Source organism: Humulus lupulus, chromosome 6 (genome assembly GCF_963169125.1).
Source record: "Humulus lupulus chromosome 6, drHumLupu1.1, whole genome shotgun sequence".
NCBI classification, from domain to species: Eukaryota; Viridiplantae; Streptophyta; class Magnoliopsida; order Rosales; family Cannabaceae; genus Humulus; species Humulus lupulus.
This window is the reverse complement of record NC_084798.1, coordinates 102,669,941-102,692,240: the sequence shown is the minus strand read 5'-3', so window position 1 is coordinate 102,692,240 and position 22,300 is coordinate 102,669,941. Positions and strand designations below refer to the sequence as shown.

At 38.5% G+C, this 22,300-nt stretch overlaps 1 protein-coding gene and 1 long non-coding RNA gene across 2 annotated transcripts; one reads left to right on the top strand and one right to left on the bottom strand.

Moving 5' to 3' along the window:
- Window positions 1-16,713: 16,713 nt before the first annotated feature.
- LOC133785358 (uncharacterized) lies at window positions 16,714-17,586 on the bottom strand. Its single transcript, XM_062224606.1, has one exon. It carries the CDS (start codon window positions 17,584-17,586, stop codon window positions 16,714-16,716), a length of 873 nt encoding a protein of 290 aa, XP_062080590.1.
- A 1,641-nt stretch (window positions 17,587-19,227) lies between these two features.
- Window positions 19,228-22,231, top strand: LOC133782407 (uncharacterized). Its single transcript, XR_009870488.1, has 2 exons — window positions 19,228-19,809; window positions 20,814-22,231. It is a non-coding gene; the product is annotated as an uncharacterized LOC133782407 (long non-coding RNA).
- Window positions 22,232-22,300: the final 69 nt, after the last annotated feature.

Below are 22,300 nucleotides of genomic sequence, written 5' to 3'. Positions count from 1 at the left end.
CTTTGTTTTCGTTGGCACTGTGCATGGACCCTGTATACCTATTATATATGTACTTAGAGCTAGGGACCTATTGTAGTGAGGATGCATAGGGTTCTTAGCTAGCGTGGTGGATACCACTCAGGTCGTGCCAGTGGGATCAGAATAGACTCGATTAGTTTGTGAGTTTCTGGATGTGTTTCCAGAGGGTCTTCCAGGGTTACCTCCACACAGGGAGATTGAGTTTGTAATTGAATTAGCGCTATGGACAGAGCCAGTGTCTAGGGCACCTTACAGGATGGCTCTAGCTGAGCTGAAGGAACTAAGAGGAGGATATACCGAAGACAACTTTTCGCACCAGATACAGGCATTATGAGTTTTTGGTGATGTCATTTAGGTTGACTAATGCCCCGGCAACATTTATGGATTTATCGTGGATCGGTATACAAAATTAGCTCATTTTCTTCTAGTGAGGATGAATTACATGGTTGACCAGTATGTAGATCTCTATGTGAGAGAGATAGTTCGCCTTCATGGGACTCCGAGGTCTATCGTGTTTGATAGAGGCCCTATCTTTACCTCCATGTTTTGTGGAAGTTTGCAGAGAGCGATGGGTACACAGCTGAAGTTCAGCACAACATATCATCGTCAGAACGATTGTTAGTTTGAGAGGATTATCCAAATTTTGGAGGACATGCTAAGTGCATGTGTGTTGGACTTTGAAGGGCCCTGGAGTAAATACTTGCGTTTGATAGAATTTTCCTATAACAATAGCTACCAGTCTACCATTGGGGTAGCACCTTATGAGATGTTGTACGGTAGGAAGTGCAGATCGCCCATTCATTGGGATGAGATGGGTGATAGGAAATATTTTGGTCCTGAGGCAGTTCAGAGGACCACCGAGGCTATTGAGAAGATTAGATTCTGGATGCTCACATCTCAGAGTAGACAGAAGAGCTATTCAAACCCGAGGTGGAGGAACGTAGAGTTCCAGGTGGGAGACTATGTCTTCCTTAGGGTTTCACCTCTGAGAGGAGTGAACAGGTTCGGGAAGAAGGGAAAGTTGAGCCCTAGGTTCGTGGGACCTTTCGAGATCCTGCAGAGGATCGTGCAAGTGGCATACAAGTTTCCCTTACCCCCTACACTGTCTAGTGTGCATAATGTATTTTATATTTCCATGTTGAGGAAGTATGTGTCAGATGGAACTGACGTACTGAGTTATGAGGATATGGAACTAGAGGCAGACTTGTCCTATGAAAAACAACCAGTTCAAATTCTAGACAGGAAGGACAAGGTCATGAGGAACAAGACTATACCTTTAGTTAAGGTACTATGGAGGAACAACAAGGTTGAGGAGGTGACCTGGGAGCTGGAGGCAGATATGCAAACTCAGTATCTCGAACTGTTCAGGTAAAATTTTGAGGACAAAATTTCTATAAGGAGGGGATAGTTGTAACGTCCCAAAATTAGCTAATAAGGCTTAGGGCCTTGATTATGGGGCCAGGATGGCAATATATGGAGATATGTGCTTATTTGTTACATTTAATTGTATTATGTGGATTATATGATAATATGATTAGTTGTGCATGCTTAGAGGTATTAAATATGCATGTGGGCCCGTTTCTTATTAGACGTTGGGTAGAGCTCTACGGCTAGCTACTCAGGGCTAAGGACAACGACCCTAGGTGACTCTATGGTCACGTAGCTTGGGCATAGGGCCCTGGGAATGACTCTATGGTCAACTGTTCAGGGCAGCGACCCCAAATTGGTCCAATGACCATTTTTTGTAATTAAATAGCTGTGTGTAGGTTATTACTGTTGGACGTGCTAGATAAGTATCTAAGAGTTTATATTATCTGTTTATGTACATGTTGAGTTTTCTTGCTGAGCCTTGGCTCACGGGTGCTTTGTGGTGTAGGTAAGGGGAAAGGAAAGCCTGATTAGCCATGAGTTGGAGAGCTTCGGTGGCAGTGTGTACATATGCGGCTGCTCGACCACCACGACTAGGGATATCTCAGAGGAACTAGGGTTATAGCCCTGTTTTTGCCGCTTAGGCCGGCTGAATGTAATTTTTGATGAATAATCACCTTTTTAAAATTTTGGTTGTGATATTTTGGGATCCCATGTTTGTATGAAACTTTTTATATAAAGTCAACGGTTCATTTAACAAAAATTTGTAACCCTAACCCTTGACATTGACCTTAGTTACACATTTTAAACCAAATGACTTGGTTAGCAAGTCTGAGACAATTTAAAGTACACAGTGTAACGGTCCTAGATTAGGAGGATGTTACACCTTCGTTTTCGCTGCTTTGGGGGTTAGCTTTTATCGATGTTAAGTGCATGGCTTATGACATTCGGACTAATTCCTTCCATGTCCGAGTGCGACCATGCAAATACATCCTGATTTTCTTTCAAAAAACAAGTTAATTGATATCTTGCATTTTCATAAAGGTTTTTTCCTATTTTTACCACCCTCGTGGTATCCTTTTCATCGAGCTCAACTTCTTCGAGCTCCTCCAGTGGTTCGAGATCGGCCCTTTCTTCTACTCTAGGGTCGATCTCCTCTTCTTTCTCGAAGACGGATTCGTCCATTTCTTGAATGACCACAAGTGTTTGGGCACTTTTTTGGTTTTTTCCCCTCATGGAAATGTTGTAGCATTCCCTTCCTGCGAGTTGGTCTCCCTTTAGTGTCCCGATACCACTAGACGTCGAGAATTGGATGGCCAAATGCCTAACAGATGATATTGCCCCTAACCCAATCAGGGCTGGTCTCCCGAGCAGTATGTTGTAGGTTGACGGGGTATCCACCACTAAGAACTCCATCATCTTGGTTACCAAGACTGGATAGTCTCCCAAGGTAACAGGGAGTTCAATGGATCTGGTACAGGCAATCCCTTCTCCTGAAAATTCGTACAAAGTGGTCGCACAGGCTTTCAAAACTCGAAGCGTTAGTCCCATCTTTTCTAGAGTGGCCTTGTAAAGGATATTCATAGAGCTCTCATTATCAATCAAGACCCTGTGTACCCTCATGTTCAGGAGCCGAAGAGTGATGACCAAGGGGTCATTGTGAGGAAATTGGACGTTCGACACATCCTCTTCTGTAAACGTGATGGGTTGAGTTTCAACCCTTTGCTGCTTTGGAGCTCATGGTTCGAGTTCGTAGGGAGAACCATCCCCATGGTTTAACTCGTTAACATATCTCTTTTGGGCATTCCTGCTCGATCCTACAATATGAGGTCCCCCAGAGATGGTTACCACATCTTCTCCATCTATTGAAGGAGGTCGTTCATCCTCCCGTGCTCAGGAGTTGTTCTGTTGGGTAGGTTGTGCAGTTACTGCCCTTTGACTTGTCGAGGCTTGATTGAGATTCCAGTTTCCTACATACTATCCGAAATATCCCCGAGAGATCAAGCCTTCGATCTCGTCCTTCAGCTGTCGGCACTCATCAGTTGTGTGTCCGACGTCTCTGTGGAATCTACAATATTTATTGGAGTCCTTCTTTTCCATCTAATTCCGCATTGGGTCAGGTTGTCAAAATAGGACCTGATTCTCATTGGCAATAAATATATTATCCCGAGTCTCATTGAGCTCGGTGTACACTATGTAAATGGAGAAGTACTTGTCTCCTTTCTTCTTTTTCCTTCCGTCAGCCTCGGGGTTATTCCCTTCATTTTTCTTCCTCTTTGAAGGGTTATCCCAAGAGGGTCTTGATGTCAATGGGGCCACCGAGGTCAAGGCTGAGTTAACATTTTTCGTTGTAGTTATGGGCTGAGAGGTCAAGTTTAATGCTGACCTCGCCTTTTCTACATTGACAAATCTCTGGGCCCTCCGGTTGAACTTTGTTAATGACCTTATGGGTTTTCTTTGCAAATCCTCCCAAAGGGGACTCCCTGGTAATATACCATCTCTTTCAGCCATTAGGTGGCCACTGTCATCAATGTTGCGGGCCCGAGCCACTTCTATATTAAACCTCGCAAGGTAACTCTTCAGTGACTCTCCCTGCTGTTGTCTGACATTAGTCAAGGTCGAGGCTTCGGGCCTGACACCAACCATGGATTTGAAGTGTTTCTTAAAATCCTTTGCTAACTAATCCCAAGATGAGATCGAATGTCTTCTAAACTTCTCTAACCATTTTTTTTGCCAGACCTGTAAGAGTAGCTGGAAACAACATGCATCGGAGCTCATACCCAACATTGTGGGCTCGCATGATGGTGTTGAATGTGCTCAGATGACTATACGGGTCAGAGTTCCCATCAAAAGGTGCTACATGGGGCATCTTAAATCCTTGTGAAAATGGGGTGTTAGAGATATGTGGGGCGAAAGGCTCGAACCCCTCATCGCAGTCTTCAGCCTTATCTCTGTTCCTCTCATCTTGTAAGAGCCTGAATGCCCTTTCCAGCTGTTCAATTCTCTCTTGGATCGGGTCCACTGGGGGTCGAGCTTGAGCCTGAGGGAGCTGGATATTGTTTATAAACACTTCAGCTCCTTGTCCCGACATAGGGTTATTCTAGTTTCCATATGCCGACTATGTTTTACCGTTCAAGTGGTCGTGCAGGTCAGGGTTTGTGGGATTAGCCTGTCCCCGATTATGGTTCAGGTGATCTCAAAGGTCAGGATGATTCCCCGATTCCCAGTATTTTTAGGCTTGGTATTATATATGCTTACGGACCGAGTGTAATCTGATCTTCCACTTACAAAGCTAATAATTCTCTCCAGCTGAGAGGCTCGGTGGTTACGAGGTGGATCATCCGCTGGCCTCCTTGCCCCAGCCATTTATGATCTCAACACATGGCTACCCGATGGTTGGGGAGCCCTGTGTTCTTGAGTAGCCTCCTTCTCGCTCCTATGTCCAGGTCTGGCCTGACAGTTCCCATCTCGACTGCCACTGCAAGAGGGCCTTTGTGGCGCAGGTCATGGGGCCTCATGGTGCCTTATTAAAGAGGACAGATGTCTTATTGGTGATGGGGGCTGCCTCCCATTGTTGGGCCTGGATGGTCTAGAATGGACCCAAACTGGTTCTGGTTGTTTCTTATTGTTTCAGGATTCGAGTTCCAAGCTACTGGAGAGCTCGGTTATTCCCCGTTCCTGTTGACAGCTCTGCAGTTAGATTTTTAGTAGCCTCAACTCGAGTGTTTCTCCGGGGGCATTCATCACCATGATTTGTTATGGGCCTCAGCTAAGCCTGCTGGGCCCCTTGCTCAGCTCTCCTTGTGGTCGTGCTCCCTCGAGGATGTCCTCTTGGCCTCCAGGGTGGTGCATGGGCCTCAGCAGCCTGTCTGGACAACTCTTCATTGCGCCTTGTAGCTTCTGCCAATTGTTGGCGTAATTGGCGATTCTCGAGTTCAACAATAGGAACGTATCTCTCTGGATTATAATAAAGACCCTCATCAGGCCTGGGAGCAGGTGGTCCCTGGGAATCGGAAGAATTGCTCCTCTCCTAAGGGCCCTAGTCAGCCATGGGCTGCTTCCCAGGTCGACGTGGGTAGTCTTCAGTGCAAGGAGTTTGTTCCTCTTGTATTTGGGGAAATGGTCGCCCATCAGTGCTGGGGTTGTTTGTGGTCTCCATTGATAATTAAGATAGACCAACATAACAAGCTCATCCTTCTGGTTAACTTCGTCCTTAGCCAGTAACTTTATCGAGATCATCCCCTTCGAGCTTGCAATGCCCAGGCTCGAACCTTCCTGACTGGTGCTCAACCGGCAATAAGAACAAATCAAGAAATTTATTCAAGTGTTGAACCCTTGCAGTTGATCAGTTGTGGCTTCGAGCTTGACTTGTAACCTCGAAACACCTTCGAGACTGCGTGTAGCTTCGAGCTCACCAATCCTATCGTCGTCACCTTGATACCAAGTGAAACTGTCAAACTCAGTTCGCGCATATGCTGATGTTGTGGCATACTTGCTTATTTTGAGCTTACATTTTACGAGCCTATCTTTTGAGACCATAATTTCTATTGGGTGTAACAATAATTATTTGTAATAGAGGGTATTAAAATTGTACTTGGTAAACACATAGGGTACCAAATGCGCATATTGCTAATATTTTAGTTAGTTAAGGACCTATAGTTGAGCGTAGTTAAGGTTTTATAAAAAAAAAATGATGTCCAAATTCAAGCAAATGGTATCATTTTTGACTGATTTTACAATTACAAGATACTCGATGATAATTATTCGTAATACAAGGTACCAAAGTTGTACTCAACCAAAACACAAGGTACTAAATGAGCACATACCCTTTAATTAGGGGTGGCAATTTGTGCCATCTATTGTGTTCGTGTTGTGTCATGGAGAGTTGGCGTATTTAATTGGTCTACCCTAACTCGACCTATTTATGTTTCGTGTAAAAAAATCTCAACCCAAACTCGACCCGTCGTGTTCACGTATCATCCATACCCATCCCACATTACTTGTAGATCGACATGATTAATATCACATATTTGACTAATACACTACATAAAGATATATAAAATTTCTAATAAACAAAATTGATGAATTAAATAATTTATCGGCAAAATATCTACACAATAAATAAATTTTTAATATTAATTAATTATCAATTGTGGATTAGTTATGCTATATTATTTTAAGGAATTTTCTTTCTACTTTAGATTTATCTTTATGGAAAATAAAGATTATTTTAACTATAAAATAATAATTTTAATGATATACTAAACATAAACGAGTCAATTCGTGTCAATTCCGTGTCACATGAGTTGACCCTAACTCGACACAAAAAAATGCAGTGTCAAACGAGTACGACCCATTTTCGACCCGCACTTAATTTTCCTGACCTTAACCTGCAAAAATCGTGTCATTTTTTAGTCGTGTTGTCGTGTCGAAACACATTTTATCACCCTTATCTTTAATATATTGATTATGTAACAAATAGCTTAGTATATCATGTACACACTTCTTTGGTGAATAAGAGCACTCTCATCATAAGATGTAAAATAAATAAATCTGCATATTATAAAGAATTTGTGAAAAGATGGAGCTCCATCAGCTCATTTATTTTACGTAGTCTTTAGAGCACTCCCAATGGAGGAGGTAAAATATCTTATTCTTTATAATATAGAGAAAAAAAAATAGTTAAATAGTCTTCCAATGGGTGATGTAAACTTATATTTTTTTTTACCTAAATGAATAATATTTTTTTAATCAAACTATAAATATTTTATTATTTATTTATAAAAATTTTGTATATATATGAGTGTGATATTATTATATTTAATTATTTTATTTCTTAAAATGAATAAAATATTTTAAAAATATATAATATTTAAATGACGTAGAGAAAAAATAGAGAAACTGATGTATGGTATAATGTAAAACTTTGAGGTGAATTATAAAAAAAAAAATTGGGATGCAATTTGTAATAAAGGGTAGAGCACCCAATGAGAGTGCTATTAGATAAAGTTATTATTGATTCTCTACATCTGTGACATGGGAAACTACACTAATTGACCCTAATTAGCCCTATATTTATAACTCTAACCCTTAGTTAATGTTTTTCACATTTTTGACTCTTTAAGACAAAGTTACCCCTCTGTCAATTCATGGAGTTTCCCTTAAACAAAAAATTAGAAAAAAATCTAACTCTTACCCTTCTCATCTCTAAGCTTCCTGTTGAAAACCCTCCCAAACCCAGCTATCTTCAACATTGTTGTCGAAGCTTCGGTGGTGTTGTCGTCTCCGGTCAGCACCCACCTCGTCCCCGCCACACCGATGCATGTCCTCCTAGCTGCGTTGTCATCTTCGCAGCCACCTTTTTTTTCTTACCCATATCGTTTTTAGCCACTTTCTCTCTTACCCATTTTGTTTTCAACCCCTCTCTCTCAAATCTACCACAGCCCCCATCCCCTTCGCTTGCTCCCGACTCCACAAACCCACATTGCTGACTTGTCGTGCTCCGTAGCCATATCGTCGAGCCCACGTCGCCGGAGCCCAAGGTATACAACACCTACGACCCCACGCTCCCCTTGCAAGCCCGATACCCTAAGCCAAGGTATTGTTGTTATATTATTTATGACTCCTTTGTTTATTTTGATTTTGTCGTATTGATGCTTTGAGATTTGATGGTTGTGGTTGGAAACATGTTAGAAGAATGTAAGGTTTGGACTTTGGTTAAATTTGTAACTACTTGAGGCATGTTTTAATTTGGTGTGAATAATGAGTGAATTTAGTGTGAATCATGTGTGAAGTGAAGTTGTTGTGAACCATGTGTAATTTCAGTGTGAACAGTGTGTGAAATTGGTGTGAACCATGTGTGATTGTGGTTTGAATTTAGTGAGAACCATGTATGAAGTGAAGTTTGTGTGAACCATGTGAAGTTGGTGTGAATAGTGTGTGAATTTGGTGTGAATAGTTTGTGAACGATGTTCCAAATTTATGGTGAATGATGTATGAACCATGTGTGATTTCAGTGTGAACAGTGTGTGAATAGTGTGTGAACGATGTTATGAATTTATGGTGAACAATGTGTGAATGATGTGTGAACCATGTGTGAATTTGGTGTGAATAGTGTGTGAACGATGTGCGAACCATGTTTCGAAATTATGGTGAACAATGTGAGAATGATGTGTGAACCATGTGTGAATTTGGTGTGAATGGTGCGTGAACCATGTTCTGAATTTATGGTGAATAATGTGTGAATTATAAAGGGAAATTACACTAACTAACCAAATTATAAAAATGCACGACCTCAATTTCTAGTGTGTATATATCTCTTTTTGTTTACTGGAATAAATTTATTAGCATATAATATATGATATATAAGTGAAAACCAATTGTGGAAGGAACTTGTAACTCAAATGCACTAGTTTGTTATCAAATATATGAATGAGTATTATCAAATGCCAAACATGCTCAAAGTAGCTAAAGAATAGGTACCATATTTATCTCCATTATTTTGAATTGAATCCTCATGGAGTGTGTACTTCACAACAATATGTGAATTGAATTCTCCATATGATCTTTTAATGTTTATATGTGAATTTAATTGAAAAACTAGTATCTTGTAATGATATAGAAAAACTCATTTGAAATATCATTTCATTTTTGCAGAATGTAAGTAATATATTTTTAGTTTTTGAGTTTTTGATTGAGAAATATCTTAGCTCAAGAAAGACCAACTGTGGGATGGTTTATGGATTATTATGGGTATATATTTGTTAAATACTAACTTTGTCAGAATTTTGTGTGAACAAGAGGTGAATTTAGTGTGAACTATGTCTGAATTTGGTGTGAATTATGTGTGAGGTTGGGGTGAATTTGGGTGAGCTATGTGTGAATCATGTGTGAATAATGTGTGAACCATACAAGTGTGAATAATGTGTGAACCATACGTGAATCATGTGTGAATAGGTGAAAAATATGTGTGAATTTGGGGTGAATTGTGTCTGAACAAGGTGTAGATTTGGTGTGTACCATGTGTGATATTAGAGTGAACCGTGTGTGAAGAAAGTGTGAATATATCTGAGTTATGTATTAAGTGCTTATTTAATTTACCTGTTTAGATGTCACTCCTCATGCTTCCTACTGAAAGGCATTATCCAGCAAAGGCTGCGTATAGGGGAGGGAGCATTATGAGTACAATAATAACGAAGTTCACAGCATTTGACTTGTTGGAACGAGCGAAACAGTCACCGTTCAAGCAATTCTTCTTAGCTCCGCCTCTACAATATTCTAGAGTTATTATTCACCAGTTACTGCTTAGGAGAGTTGTTGGTAGAGGAAAGAATGAATACTGCTTGAATTTTAATATTTGTGGTCAGAATACAAGGTTTTGAATTAGTGAATTTGGTTTGATCACTGGATTGAATTGTGGAATTTCTCCGGATCAGGCAAAGTGTAAAGAAATGACCAAGAGTAAAAGACTTCTCCATAAATTCTTGAACAATAAAGAATGTTTGTCTTCTAAAGAGTTGGAAGATGGATTCAAAAGGTGCGATGTGAAAGAAGACGTAAGGAAATTAGGTCTATGTTTTTTGGTAGACTCTCTTTTATTACCTAGTGAACCAAAGAATAAATGCTTTATTGATGTCCTTTCCATGGTGGAAAATGAAGATGACTTCTTCAACTATCCTTGGGGGATATTATCGTATGAGAAGACACTATTCGGCTTGACAAAAGATATGGAAAGGCTAAGGAATAAATACTTGAAGAATATTGAGCAAAAGAGAAAAAGACCAGCACCTCAGTACACAATTTATGGTTATGCCATTGCTCTACAATATTGGGCCTATGAAATTTTCACAAAGTTCGCTGCATTTGCTGATCAACAATCCCTTGCCTTTCCAAGAATGCTTAGCTGGTCAGCGGATAAAATGCTGAAAGAGAAAGATATTGAAGTTGTATTTAAGAAAAAAAGTGTAAGTCGTTGAGATTTTATTTGAGTTTGTGATTTAGAAGAAATGTTTATACCTTATTAATTTATTATTTTGTTGTAGGATCTTGTGAAGGCCACACTCAATCCAAGACCCGAAGAGAAAGAATTTCATGACTCTATTATTCAAGGACCAGATGAACTACTCATGGGTCGTGTTATAAGCTTTGTAGACAATGATGTGGAATTGGAGTTTGAAAGGGAAGAACGTGAGGAACCTCCCACAAAGCCCGATGTAGCATATGGGCATTGTCACGAGCAAGACCAGAAAGATATACCAACTCCAATTAACACCCACCATGAAAAGTTGTTAGCTAATGTTGAAACTTTGAAAAGTAACCAACAAAGAATGGAGGAGAAGTTGGATTATCTAATTGAATTGGTGCTCTCGCAACGTAAAGGTAGTGATTTTGAGGATTCAGTATCAGATGGGCATCTTGCTTCACCACACCATACATATATTGTGGAGCACGTTGTTGGAGAAGATAGCCCTAGCTGTAAGGTGGTATCTCCTAAAGATATGGCTGGGGTGGAATTCAAGAGAAGGAGGGTTCCAACGAAAATAATTTTTGGTGTCGAGTTTACTGATCCAACTAGGAAGAAAAAGAAAGCAAAGACAATTGTAACTGATCCTTGTGAAATTAATCCCCTACAGCCATATGACGAAAAGCAAATGAGACGTTTTAAGAAATGCTTAATTGGTTTAAAAAAGAATGATGAGCCTATTTCTCTCTTAGCTGGTTCGTGCACAGCAAAATGGTTTATTCAGCTACTTACACCACGTACATGGCTTGACGGACTGGTAAGACTATTGAAATAATTTTTTTAAAATATATATATAATTTGAATGTGATGTATATATACTTATAATATTTGGCATGCAGCACATTGATGCAACTTTAGGGTTGATGAAAGAACGGGTGTACACTTACAAGAAGACTTACTCCGAAAGATTCACCATCGTGGATTCTATGTTCCAACAGTTCTTTGAACCACATTGGGAACAATTCAACAAGAGGAAAATCAAATCAAGCTACATTTGGCCAAAAGAAGTGCTTAAATACTTGGTAGGTGATGATAACAATTTCAAAAGGTGTTGGAAAGACATTGACAATTTGTTTACCCCGATTAATTTTTTTCGGACACATTGGGTGTTGTTAGAGATATCATTGACAAGCTATCTTATAAAAGCTTATGACTCTGATATCACTGTGGTCTCCAACAAGGAGTTTGAGAATAAAATGAGCAGATGGGGAAAAATGCTACCATATCTAATTCAATCCAGTGGGTTTTTAAGCCATAGGAGAGATGCTCAACTACAAGCAGAGAAAGTGCGTTTTGAGTTCACAAGACTTGGCACAGAAAAAGTTCCACAGACCAAAACTAGGTATAACTCGTTTAACAATATTTATATTGTAAATAATCACTATGGTCTTCCAATAATTAAAAAACTTTATTTCCTTTGCAGTGGCGATTGTGGGGTATATATGTCATCAAACATCTCGAGTACTTGCTAGCCAAAAAACTGCTATCCGAAGTAAATGACAACAACATGGATTTCTTTAGAAAAAAGACTTGTTTAGATTTGTTTTACCATAACTTACAACCATAGCTGTCTTTTATTTAAATATATGTATCTTACTTTTGAATGTATGAAGAAACTATGTCAACTTCATCTCATTAAATGGTATTGAATGACGTCGTTTATTTCATCTTAATAGTGGAATGGATAAATCTTTATCACTTTTATCTTATTAAGTTATGTGTGAATTAGGTGTGAATTAAGTGTGAACCCGGTGTGAATTATGTGTGAAACGCGTGTGAAATATGTGTGAATCAGGTGTGAACTATGCGTGAATTAGGTGTGAATTGAGTTTGAACCAGGTGTGAATTATGTGTGAACCGCGTGTAAAATATGTGTAAATCAGGTGTGAACTAAGTGTGAATTAGGTATGAATTAAGTGTGAACCAGGTGTCAATCATAGACATAATCTGCAGTTTTCTCATTTGTAGACATATCCTGCGGTCGCAGCATGTCATTCCTGCTGTCCCAGGAATGTCCTAGAAATGCCAAAACTTTTCTGCAATTGCAGCCACAAGACACCCTTCCTGCTGTCGCAGAAAGTACTCCGAAATATCATTTTTTACCATTTTTTGTCATTTTTTTGATTTTCCCCATGTTTCCACACCTAAGTCACCTAAGCCCTTCGACACCTAATATTGTACCTGAAAAACACATAGATAAACAAGTCTAAAACTCGTTTATCATGAATTAAGTGTGAACCAAGTGTCAATTATGTGTGAACTGCGTATGAAATATGTGTGAATTATGTGTGATTTACGTGCATGTATGAATTAGGTGTGTCCGAAACAACAAAATTTAACACAAAAAGTCAAATTACTGAACCAATCTAAAAATTAAAATTCCGCAATTGAAGAGTACAAAGTAAAACAATCAAAGTACAAACTAAGCATGTTTAGATGGCGGGGGACAAACAGTGGTGCATGTCACTCGATTGTGTCCCAGGACACCACATCTACTACGTCTATGTTGTTTGCTATTCTTCTCACCCTTTGATAAATGTTGTTTCTTCTTTGGACGACCAGCCTTCTGCTTCACTAAAGGAGGAGCTGTCATCATAATTCCTATGTCATTTGGTATCACCCAAGATTCTTCATTGTTATATTATTTCATATAATATAATATTATATTAAATAATGTGACAAAATGTGATTTGTCACATCTTGTAACATATTATTGAGAGTCACAAAATTAGACACATATGTGTGCCCAAATGTGACATATTTTGGAGTTACAAAATCAGTTACGAATTTGTAACTCCCAAATACTACCCAATAATGTGTATATTATATGTTACACATTTGAGATTGGATTTCATAAAGCCATTATAAAATATGGTTGTTGGAGATATGATTTTAACCCTAATAATGTGTTTTGGGAGTTACAAAACCATTTGGAAGGGTTTGGAACCGTTTGGAAAAACAGCACATTTTCAAGTGCTGAAAATGGGTTGTGGCCGTGACCACTGAATGATGGTGGCCACGGCCTGGGGGACAGAGAGCAGTGGCCGCGGCCACTGATGTCCCTGGCTGCGGCCACAGGTGCATTTCAGGCCAAATTTTTAGTTTTTTCCAAATGTGTTGAACGGTTCTAAAAGCCCAAATAACTCCCAAATCTCAATTTTAATTCCATATTAATCCAATTAAACATTGGTAACAGCCATGGGGGTTGGTGGAATTTGAAATCCAAAGGGTATCTCAAACTCTATAAATAGGAGCCTAATGCTCACTTGTATGACACCATTTTTCATCCACAAAGCACTTGGCTGAAAAATTCACCGAAAGGCTTGATAATTCTAGAGAGCTATTTCCTAGAGAGATCCTGTAATGACCCAAATTCACTAATTAGGCTTAAGGGCCTTGATTAGTGTGTCTGGAGGGCATAATAGGAATTATGTGTGATTTTAGTGATTTAGATGCATGGTTATGATTTTAAGCATGTTATATGACTGTGTATTATGTTATGTGATAATTATGATATGTGATTTGTACCACGTGGGTGCGGTGATTTCAATGTGATGCACGTGCCGAGACGGTCCTAGAAAGCTAGATAGTGGTAACTGGTGTTTTGGTATCCTGTGTAACTGTTAGTAACCATAGAGGGTAACAAGTTTTGTTTGGAGAGGTGGTAGAATTGTAAAGCTAGTAAAAGGACAAGTAAGCCCTTGAGGTCTAGTTAGAAAGGGATACTAATAGAGGGATAAATTGGTCTTTTGGCAGTAAATAGGTGAGTTTGAGCTGAAGGAAAATACACTTACGTATAGCATTTTGGGAAGTTGGTTTTATGCTGAATTTTGGAGACCTAGAAGTAGAACAAAAGAAAGATAGAAAAGGGAAGCTGAACTTTAGCTCTTGGAAGGAGAATCAAGGGGTGTTTGAAGTTATCAAGCAAGCTTAGGCCAAGAATACCCAGAGGTAAGGATTTAGCTATAATATGTTTAAGTTTCAAGTCTGGTTTTTAGATGATGAGTATGAATTGAAGCAAGTTGGTGGCTAGTTTCGCATGAATTCAGAGTTGGAATAATCAAAAGAGAAGGTGATTTGAAGCTAGAGTTGAGGAGAGTTCAAGCTGGGTTCTTGACTGAGGTAAGAGTATATCATGTTTAAATTTTCATAGCTGTTATGGTTTAAGAATCTAAAGGGGCTGGTTTACACTTTTCTCAAGCTTTGGTTCAAGGGTTTGAATCTGAATTTAAGTGTGAATTCTGTGGGTGGCTGTGTAATTGAGCTAGATTATAATGTTTATAGGTTATTGGTTGGTCTATGTGGGGTTTTAAATTGGTTTTGGGGCTTAGGTATGAAATTGGGATGGTTTGGAGTGATTTGGGTTCGGGAAAAACGCAGGGAAAACCCAGATTTTCTGGGCTCGCGAAGGAGCGCCGCGGCGCAAGGCTGTTTCTGGGCGGTGTGTGTGCTCTCTGACTTGGTGGGCGCCGCGGTCCTATAGGGCAGCGCCGCGGCGCTAGGCCAATTTCAGGATGTTAGAATTTGCAATTTTGAGCCTTTGCTCCGAGGGTTCGGGGGATATCTTTGGTGCATTGTTTTAGGGATTTGGGGGTTCCGAGAGTGTGGGATTGGTTTCGGGGAGGTAGCTTTGGATTGATTAGTGACAAAGGATGTTTCATTTGTGTTGTGATTAGGACTTTGGAGAGGCTCGGGGTAGAGGACCGTGCTCGCGGCTTCGTGGCATCGGAAACTAGTGAATTGAAAGGTGAGAAAACTGCACCCGGGTAAATGTTGGTAATGGGACCAAGTGCTCCCAAGAATTGTGTCGTGTCAATGTTGGTATCACGCCAAGGGACATGTAAAAGCGGCCTAAGAGTGTCGTACTTGATATCAGCGCACAGGGCGCGGGTTGGCCACTGGGAGCCAAGAACAACGGGATAACAGAGGGAGCAGCCTGAGGGCGCTAGCCCTGGTTATCGTTTGTGAATTGTGTGTTATGAACTGAAATGCCTAGTATGTGGAATACTTGATTATACCGATTGATGATATATCTGAGTCTGTGTGATGCAATATGAGTTATTGACTTGTCTGTTAATTGTTCATGCTTTGTTGTTGTTGTTGTGTTTTCTTGTTGGGTCTTGGCTCACGGGTGCTACGTGGTGCAGGTAAAGGCAAGGGCAAGCTGGACCAAGCCTGAGGTGGAGAGCTCCGAGGTGAAATGTACATAGCCAGCTGTTCGATCACCATGGTCGAGGAGTGTGACAGGACAGGGATTACCTAACTGCTCGTTTTGCCTTAGTATGGCTGGCTAATATATTTTAACCTTGTAACTTTTGGTAAATGGTCGTTAAACTGATATTTTTTGGGATCCCGTGTAAATAAACAATGTCTCTTAATGATAACGTAACTTTTGAGACCAAAACGCTTTTAACCCTAGTTCCTTAATAGTTTCAATAACACGATTTTATTTAAATGACTTGGTTAGCAAGTCTGGCACTTTACAAACACACAGTGTAATGGTCTTGGCTATCCAGGGCGTTACAGATCCCTTAGTGCTTAGAGAATAGGGGAAATAAGATTTTGGACAAAGGTCTTGAACCTTGTTCAAGTTGGTGATCCCTACTACTCTACACTTTGGTTGTGTGAGAGTTTGTTTGTGTTTTCATTCTTTTGTTCTTCTTATTTACTTGTATTATTATAGTATTGAGTTTGTAATCTTCTTCTTCTACATCTTTCTAGTTACTTGTATTTTGAGCAATTGAGTTGTAATATTTATTTAATTAATTACCTTGTCTATTGTAATTTTTGCATAGAGTTGTATATTGGTTTTTCCACTTTTCCATTGAGCAATTACAAAATATATTCTCTAACATTCATTACCCAACGTATATACAGATCCACCATAGGATGACAACCACGCTTCAACTGTGTAGAATCTAGAGCATAAAGTATATGGACTAATGCCATGATCTCGAGCACCCGCTAGAGCGTGTTCACAAGGAAGACCTGTCAAATCAAATCTTCTACAACTACATTTTTTCCTCCTTAAGTCAACATCTCCATCAAGATCACCGTCCAATACTGTTATTTCATATTGACTAGACGGAAAAGAGAATGAGGTAGTGGACTTGTCTGCTAATTTTCGCAAATCATCTTCCACTTCTGTGGCAAGAGGACCTGTAGCCGTTGATGCTGTAGTTCGACGCTCGAAAAACCATTTTTGTAAAGTGTGCCTCATAGATTCCATGAGACTAGTAATTGGCCACCCACGTGCCTCAGCAATGACATTGTTCCAGCTTTCGGCATTACCTGTAGTCATTAAATTATATCGATGACCAGGAAAGAGCCCACTTTTCAAAACCCACTTGATTCTCTAAGTATTGAGCAATTGCAAGATCTTTGCGTTTAATCTTCTCACAATGGCATAAAAACTCTTGCTTTCTATAAGCTTCCGCGGCAAGGAAGAATTCTTCATGACAATGGTCAGTTTTGAACTTCGCACGGATATTCATGCTAACATGATGTATACAAGCACCGTGGTGTGCCTCAGGAAAATTTTTAGTCAAGGCACTTGCTATACTAGTATGTCTATTAGACACAAATACTAGATTCTCTACTTCACCAATCGCTTCCTTCAACCTTAGTAGAAAATACAACCATGAGTCATTATTCTCTGAGTCAACTACTGAAAATGCAATTGAATATATTTGCTTGTTAGCATCTTGTCCCATGGCACATAACAAAGTACCTCCACACCGAGTAGTTAAGAAGGTTCCATCTACACATATAATTGGGCGAATATATGTTTTAAACCCCATTATAGAAACACCTAAGGCCATGAAGCAATATTTGAACCTACCTTCATTGTCCATCTGCAAATGAGTAACAGTTCCAGGATTTTTTTGCTCCATCATGTAGCGAAATGAGGGAAGTTTCTGAAATGATGATTCTGGTGTACCTCTTATGTAAGCTAATGCATGCTCTCGACACCTCCAAGCTTTAGCATAGCTCATATGAACTCCATATGATAAACTCATATCTTTTACAATTGACCTTGGCTTGTAATTAACATCATTACCCTCAAATTTTCTCCTTATGACATGTCCAATAAGCCATGGGGATGCCTGACGGTGATCTTTATGTCGAACATCCAATGAGCATGTGTGTTCACCGAAAAATTTACGAACCTCGAACATATTGGAATTAACCAATTTTGTAGCCCTCAACCTCCATTTGCATTTATCATCAACACATACTGTACACCATATATTTTTCGCAGACTTCTTTACTTTAAAATCAAAGTTTTTCTTTAATGCATAAGATGGAGTTTCATCTTCAACTCATGCTTGTTCTCAAATATTTGACCCTCTTTTATTTCCCACGAATTGATACTCGAAGAAGATGTTAGTAATTGAGCTGCTGAGGCTGAAGTAGAGCCTTTTTCCCCTTGATTCAACAAAAGTTGAGTACTCCATAGATTATCTTCACCAACCTGTCTTACTTTACGACCTCTAATATTTGAGGAATCATGGCTCTTCAATACTTCATTGGAGGTTGACTGTTGTAAATTATGCTTCACAAGTACATCATTGCAGGTAGGCCTATTAATATTTTCATTATCATCTGAGCTTAATGCATCACTATTATCATCATCACAACTATCTTCATTGCCATCAATGCAAAAATCATCAGTCACTTTGGTTTCAACTGGAGGAATAGTACACAACTCACGCGTTTTAGTAACCAAATGATCATTACTTCTCTTCTATAGTAAACACACATAGGGGTGTCCGATGATTGATAGATGTTCCTATCTCATGAAGAAAAAAAGCAACATCATCATCATTTCTAATCAAAGATGGAGGGATACCTTTACTTCCAAAATGATAGATTACATTTAAGTCAAGATCAATACGAGACTTGTCAGCTCCGATTAAAGTATACAATTGATCAACAAGACTATTGTAAGTGATAGTCTTTGGCACCTTCATATCCTTGCTTTGTTTCGCACTAAATGACCAACCTTTGTTCAAAACTTATTCCCGCGATCCATTATATAACACCACAATATTTATATGTGTTTGACCTGTATAACATATGACAAAAGGTTCAGAACTGAAAGGTTATTAGGTAAAACTAGCCAAAAGAAATAAGAAATAAATGTGTGAAGCAAGCATGTGTCAAGCATGCGTGAAGCATGTGTGAACCAAGTGTGAACTGTGTGTGAATTGTGTGTGAACCAAGTGTGAAGCATGCATGTGTGAACAATGTGTAAACCATATGTGAATCATATGTAAACAAAGTGTGAATCATGTGTGAACCAAGTGTGAATCATGCGTGAAGTATGTGCGAATCAAGTGTGAATAATGTGTGAACTCGTTTGAACAATGTGTGAACACAGTAACCTAAATCGTGGAAATCATTGAACTGTGTGTGAACCAAGTGTGAATCGTGTGTGAACTATATGTGAACAATGTGTAAACCATATGTGAATTATGTGTGAACCAAGTGTGAATCATGTGTGAAGTACGCGTGAACCAAGTGTGAACCAAGCATGAATCATGTGTGAACCAAGTGTGAATAATGTGTGAACAATGTGTGAACGCAGTGACCTCAATCGCGAAAATCAATCGAAAATTCGTCATCTCAACATAAAATTATTTCTTTTCACAGATTTTTTAGTATAGAGTAGTTCCAAAATTCTATTTAAACTATTACACAAGATACCCATAACCTATAAATAAAAAAAAAAACTTACTCATTATCAAATCAAATGTTCAAACTTCTTCAAGTTTGGGAGATGGTTTTTTTTTAATCTTTAATCTTCTTCAACATGGGTGAGAAGAAAAAAATATTATAATAAATTACATCATTTTTTAAAGCTTCGTCAGAAGAAAAATGATGATGATCTCTCTTTGATGATGATTTGAGAAAGAGGGATAAGGAAGAGTGTTTGTTCTTTTTGTAAGAGAGAAAGAAGAGAAAGAAGGGGCTGAAGACGAAATGGGAAGGAAAAAAAAAAATTTAATGTTAATAAGGATAAATTAGTCCTTTCACGTAAGTATAAAATTAAAAATATGAGAAGCATCAAAGGAGGTTAAAGTTTGTATTACCTATAAATTTATAGGGTCAATTCATGTAGTTTACCTCCGCGTGACATACTGGATATGCAAAAAATCATATTTTAATAATTTGTCACTCCTTTCCTTTTCCTCCCTCTTTCCCTCGCTTTCTACGGTGGCGCCAAATACAGAAGCACTTCTCCGAAGCTGGCAACAGATGTCCATTTAGAGCTTCTGCCAATATTCGAAAGTTGATTATGGGTTCTTCCCTTGGACTCAAGAGCATCCGAACAGAGCCTTGAGGATTATTCTACATCTTTTTTCTCTCTCACCCACGTTCTCTCACCTATTATCCCGGTAGATTTTTGATGCCCATCATTGGTTTCCTTCAATTGTATAAATTCATCTTCTTCCTCGATCAATTTATATTTGTATGTTTGCTCTTATGGGCTTAGTTTTGAATTCTGGATTTTATTCATTTTGAAGAATAATCAATATAACCCCTAATTTATTTATGGGTATTCTGGTTTGTGCATTATGGTTGTGAGAGAAACTATAAATCGTATTTCTATGAAAAAAAAAAAACTTTGGTGCTTTTGTGACAATATAAATTATATTGTTCGATTCATTGAGGAAACTTCAATTGATGGGTCTAAATGTCGATACTTTGAAGGTCTGAGTCAATCTTCCTACATTTTGTCTAAGATACTTAATATCTAGAACTATCGGCAGGGAACCAATGGCAGGGAACCCAATTTTAAGGCTAGCTGCATGTGAATTGCTCAGGTTATATAAATTGGTTAATTTCTCTATATGTTATCTGAACATTTCTAGCAATGATGGCATCTGTTATTATATCTACTTTTATTCTAATTTTCTGGAGCCACTTGCTTCTGAATATAATCAAAGTTCTAACTTTTCAATTCTAAATATATAGGACTGTTGTTCAACCACAAAAGTTTCACTTTCTTCTCTCTCATTCATGCTATGTCTTAATTTTCATTGCCTTATTTTTCAGCTTTTGCTTCTTGCCTAAAAGTCTTAGGCATTAATCAATTTCTAACCATTGAGTTTCTAACTATTGAGTTACAGAATTTGGTAGTTGTTCTCTTTTTGTCGTTCCATTTATGTGGTCTTCCATTTTACAAAACTTTATTCATTTGATGTGTTACTAGGAATACTTAAATTAGTCAAGCTTTTAGTTTTGAAGCTTTTTATTCTAATAGTAGATGCTCTATTAATTTGGCAAGCTAGATGTGAGTTTTTGTATAATTTATCTAGATGAGGCAGGGAATTTCCTTTGCATCTATTTAAAAACAGTAATGTGGTGTGTGCCTTTTGGTTTCATGTGTTTTATGCAGGGTATATGGAGGGGAATGATTATTAATGCTCTTTTACAAACGAAACTATAACGTTACATCATCCTTTTTCTTCTTTCTATATAGTTTGTATGGATCTTGTCTACGAATTACTAGTTGACTCTTCGTTATGTGAGGAGGAATTCGAATTAAATTTAACTCATGCTATTGATAAAGAACGCTCGGGTAATGGAAGAGACTCAACATCGCATTATCGTAGATTCATTCGAAGAAATTCGCTTAAGGGGCACCATCGTCTTTTTGAAGATTATTTTTTCGAATCACCTACATACCCACCAAATTTATTTCGTAGGAGATTTTGAATGCAACGTCATCTTTTCTTGCACATTCAAGTTGAAGTAGAAGCACATGAACCATATTTTGTCCAAAGAAGAAATGTTGCTGGAAGACTTGGGCATTCCTCCCTTCAAAAAATAATAGTTGCGATGAGAATATTAGCTTATTGATTGCGTATCTAGTGATTTTTTGGACGAATACTTAAGGATTGCAGAAACTACAGCCACCAAGTATTTGAAGAAATTCGTTAAGGTTGTGATTGACATATTCTCTAACAAATACTTAAGATCACTAAACAAAAACGATATTGCTAGATTGCTTGCTGAGGAAGTCGTGGGTTTCCTGGAATGTTAGGAAGTATTGATTGCATGCATTGGAAATAGAAAAATTGTTCAAGTGCATAGAAATGAATGTATTGTGGTCACATTCATTAGCCAACAATAATTTTAGAAGTCGTAGTGTCATATGACCTATGGATATGGAATGCATATTTTGGAATACCAGACTCTCATAATGATATTAATGTCCTAGAACACTCATCTGTTTTTAGGGAACTCACTGAAGGACATGCTCTAAAGGTATATATTGTTGGACATGCTCACTGAAGGGTTTCCAGGTCATGCTCACTGAAGGTCTGCCACTCAATAAATGGAAATGTCTACTCAATGAGATATTATCTTGCTGATGGTATATATCCTTCTTGGTCGATATTTGTCAAAACAATTCATGCTCCACAGGGTCATAAAAAGAAACATTTTGCAACAACTCAAGAATCAGCAAGAAAACATGTAGAATGAGCTTTTGGAATGCTTAAAGCTTGATTTGCTATTGCACGCGGACCAGCACGATTTTATGATCCACAAATGCTAAAGGAGATTATGATGGCTACATAATTTTGCATAATATGATCGTAGAAGATGAGTGACATACTTATCTTCGAGTAGAAGACTTTGTTTATGAACAAAGTGATAAAATTCCCCAAAAGCTTGTGTCCCATGAGCATACAAAAGCTTCATTCAACGTCATCATCAGATTCGAGATTAAGCACTTTGTGTTGAACTCCAATCAGAACTTATTGAACATTTATGGGAAATACATAATCAATCTTAAGTACTTTTATTTTATGCTGTTTTTTGTAATTTTTTGTTGTTGCAACTTGTAGTTTTTACCACACCCTTGTATTTTTTCCTAAA

Excerpts from the sequence above, each read along its gene's own strand:
- LOC133785358 (XM_062224606.1), bottom strand. The coding sequence starts at position 17,586 with ATGTTCGAGGTTCGTAAATTTTTCGGTGAACACACATGCTCATTGGAT.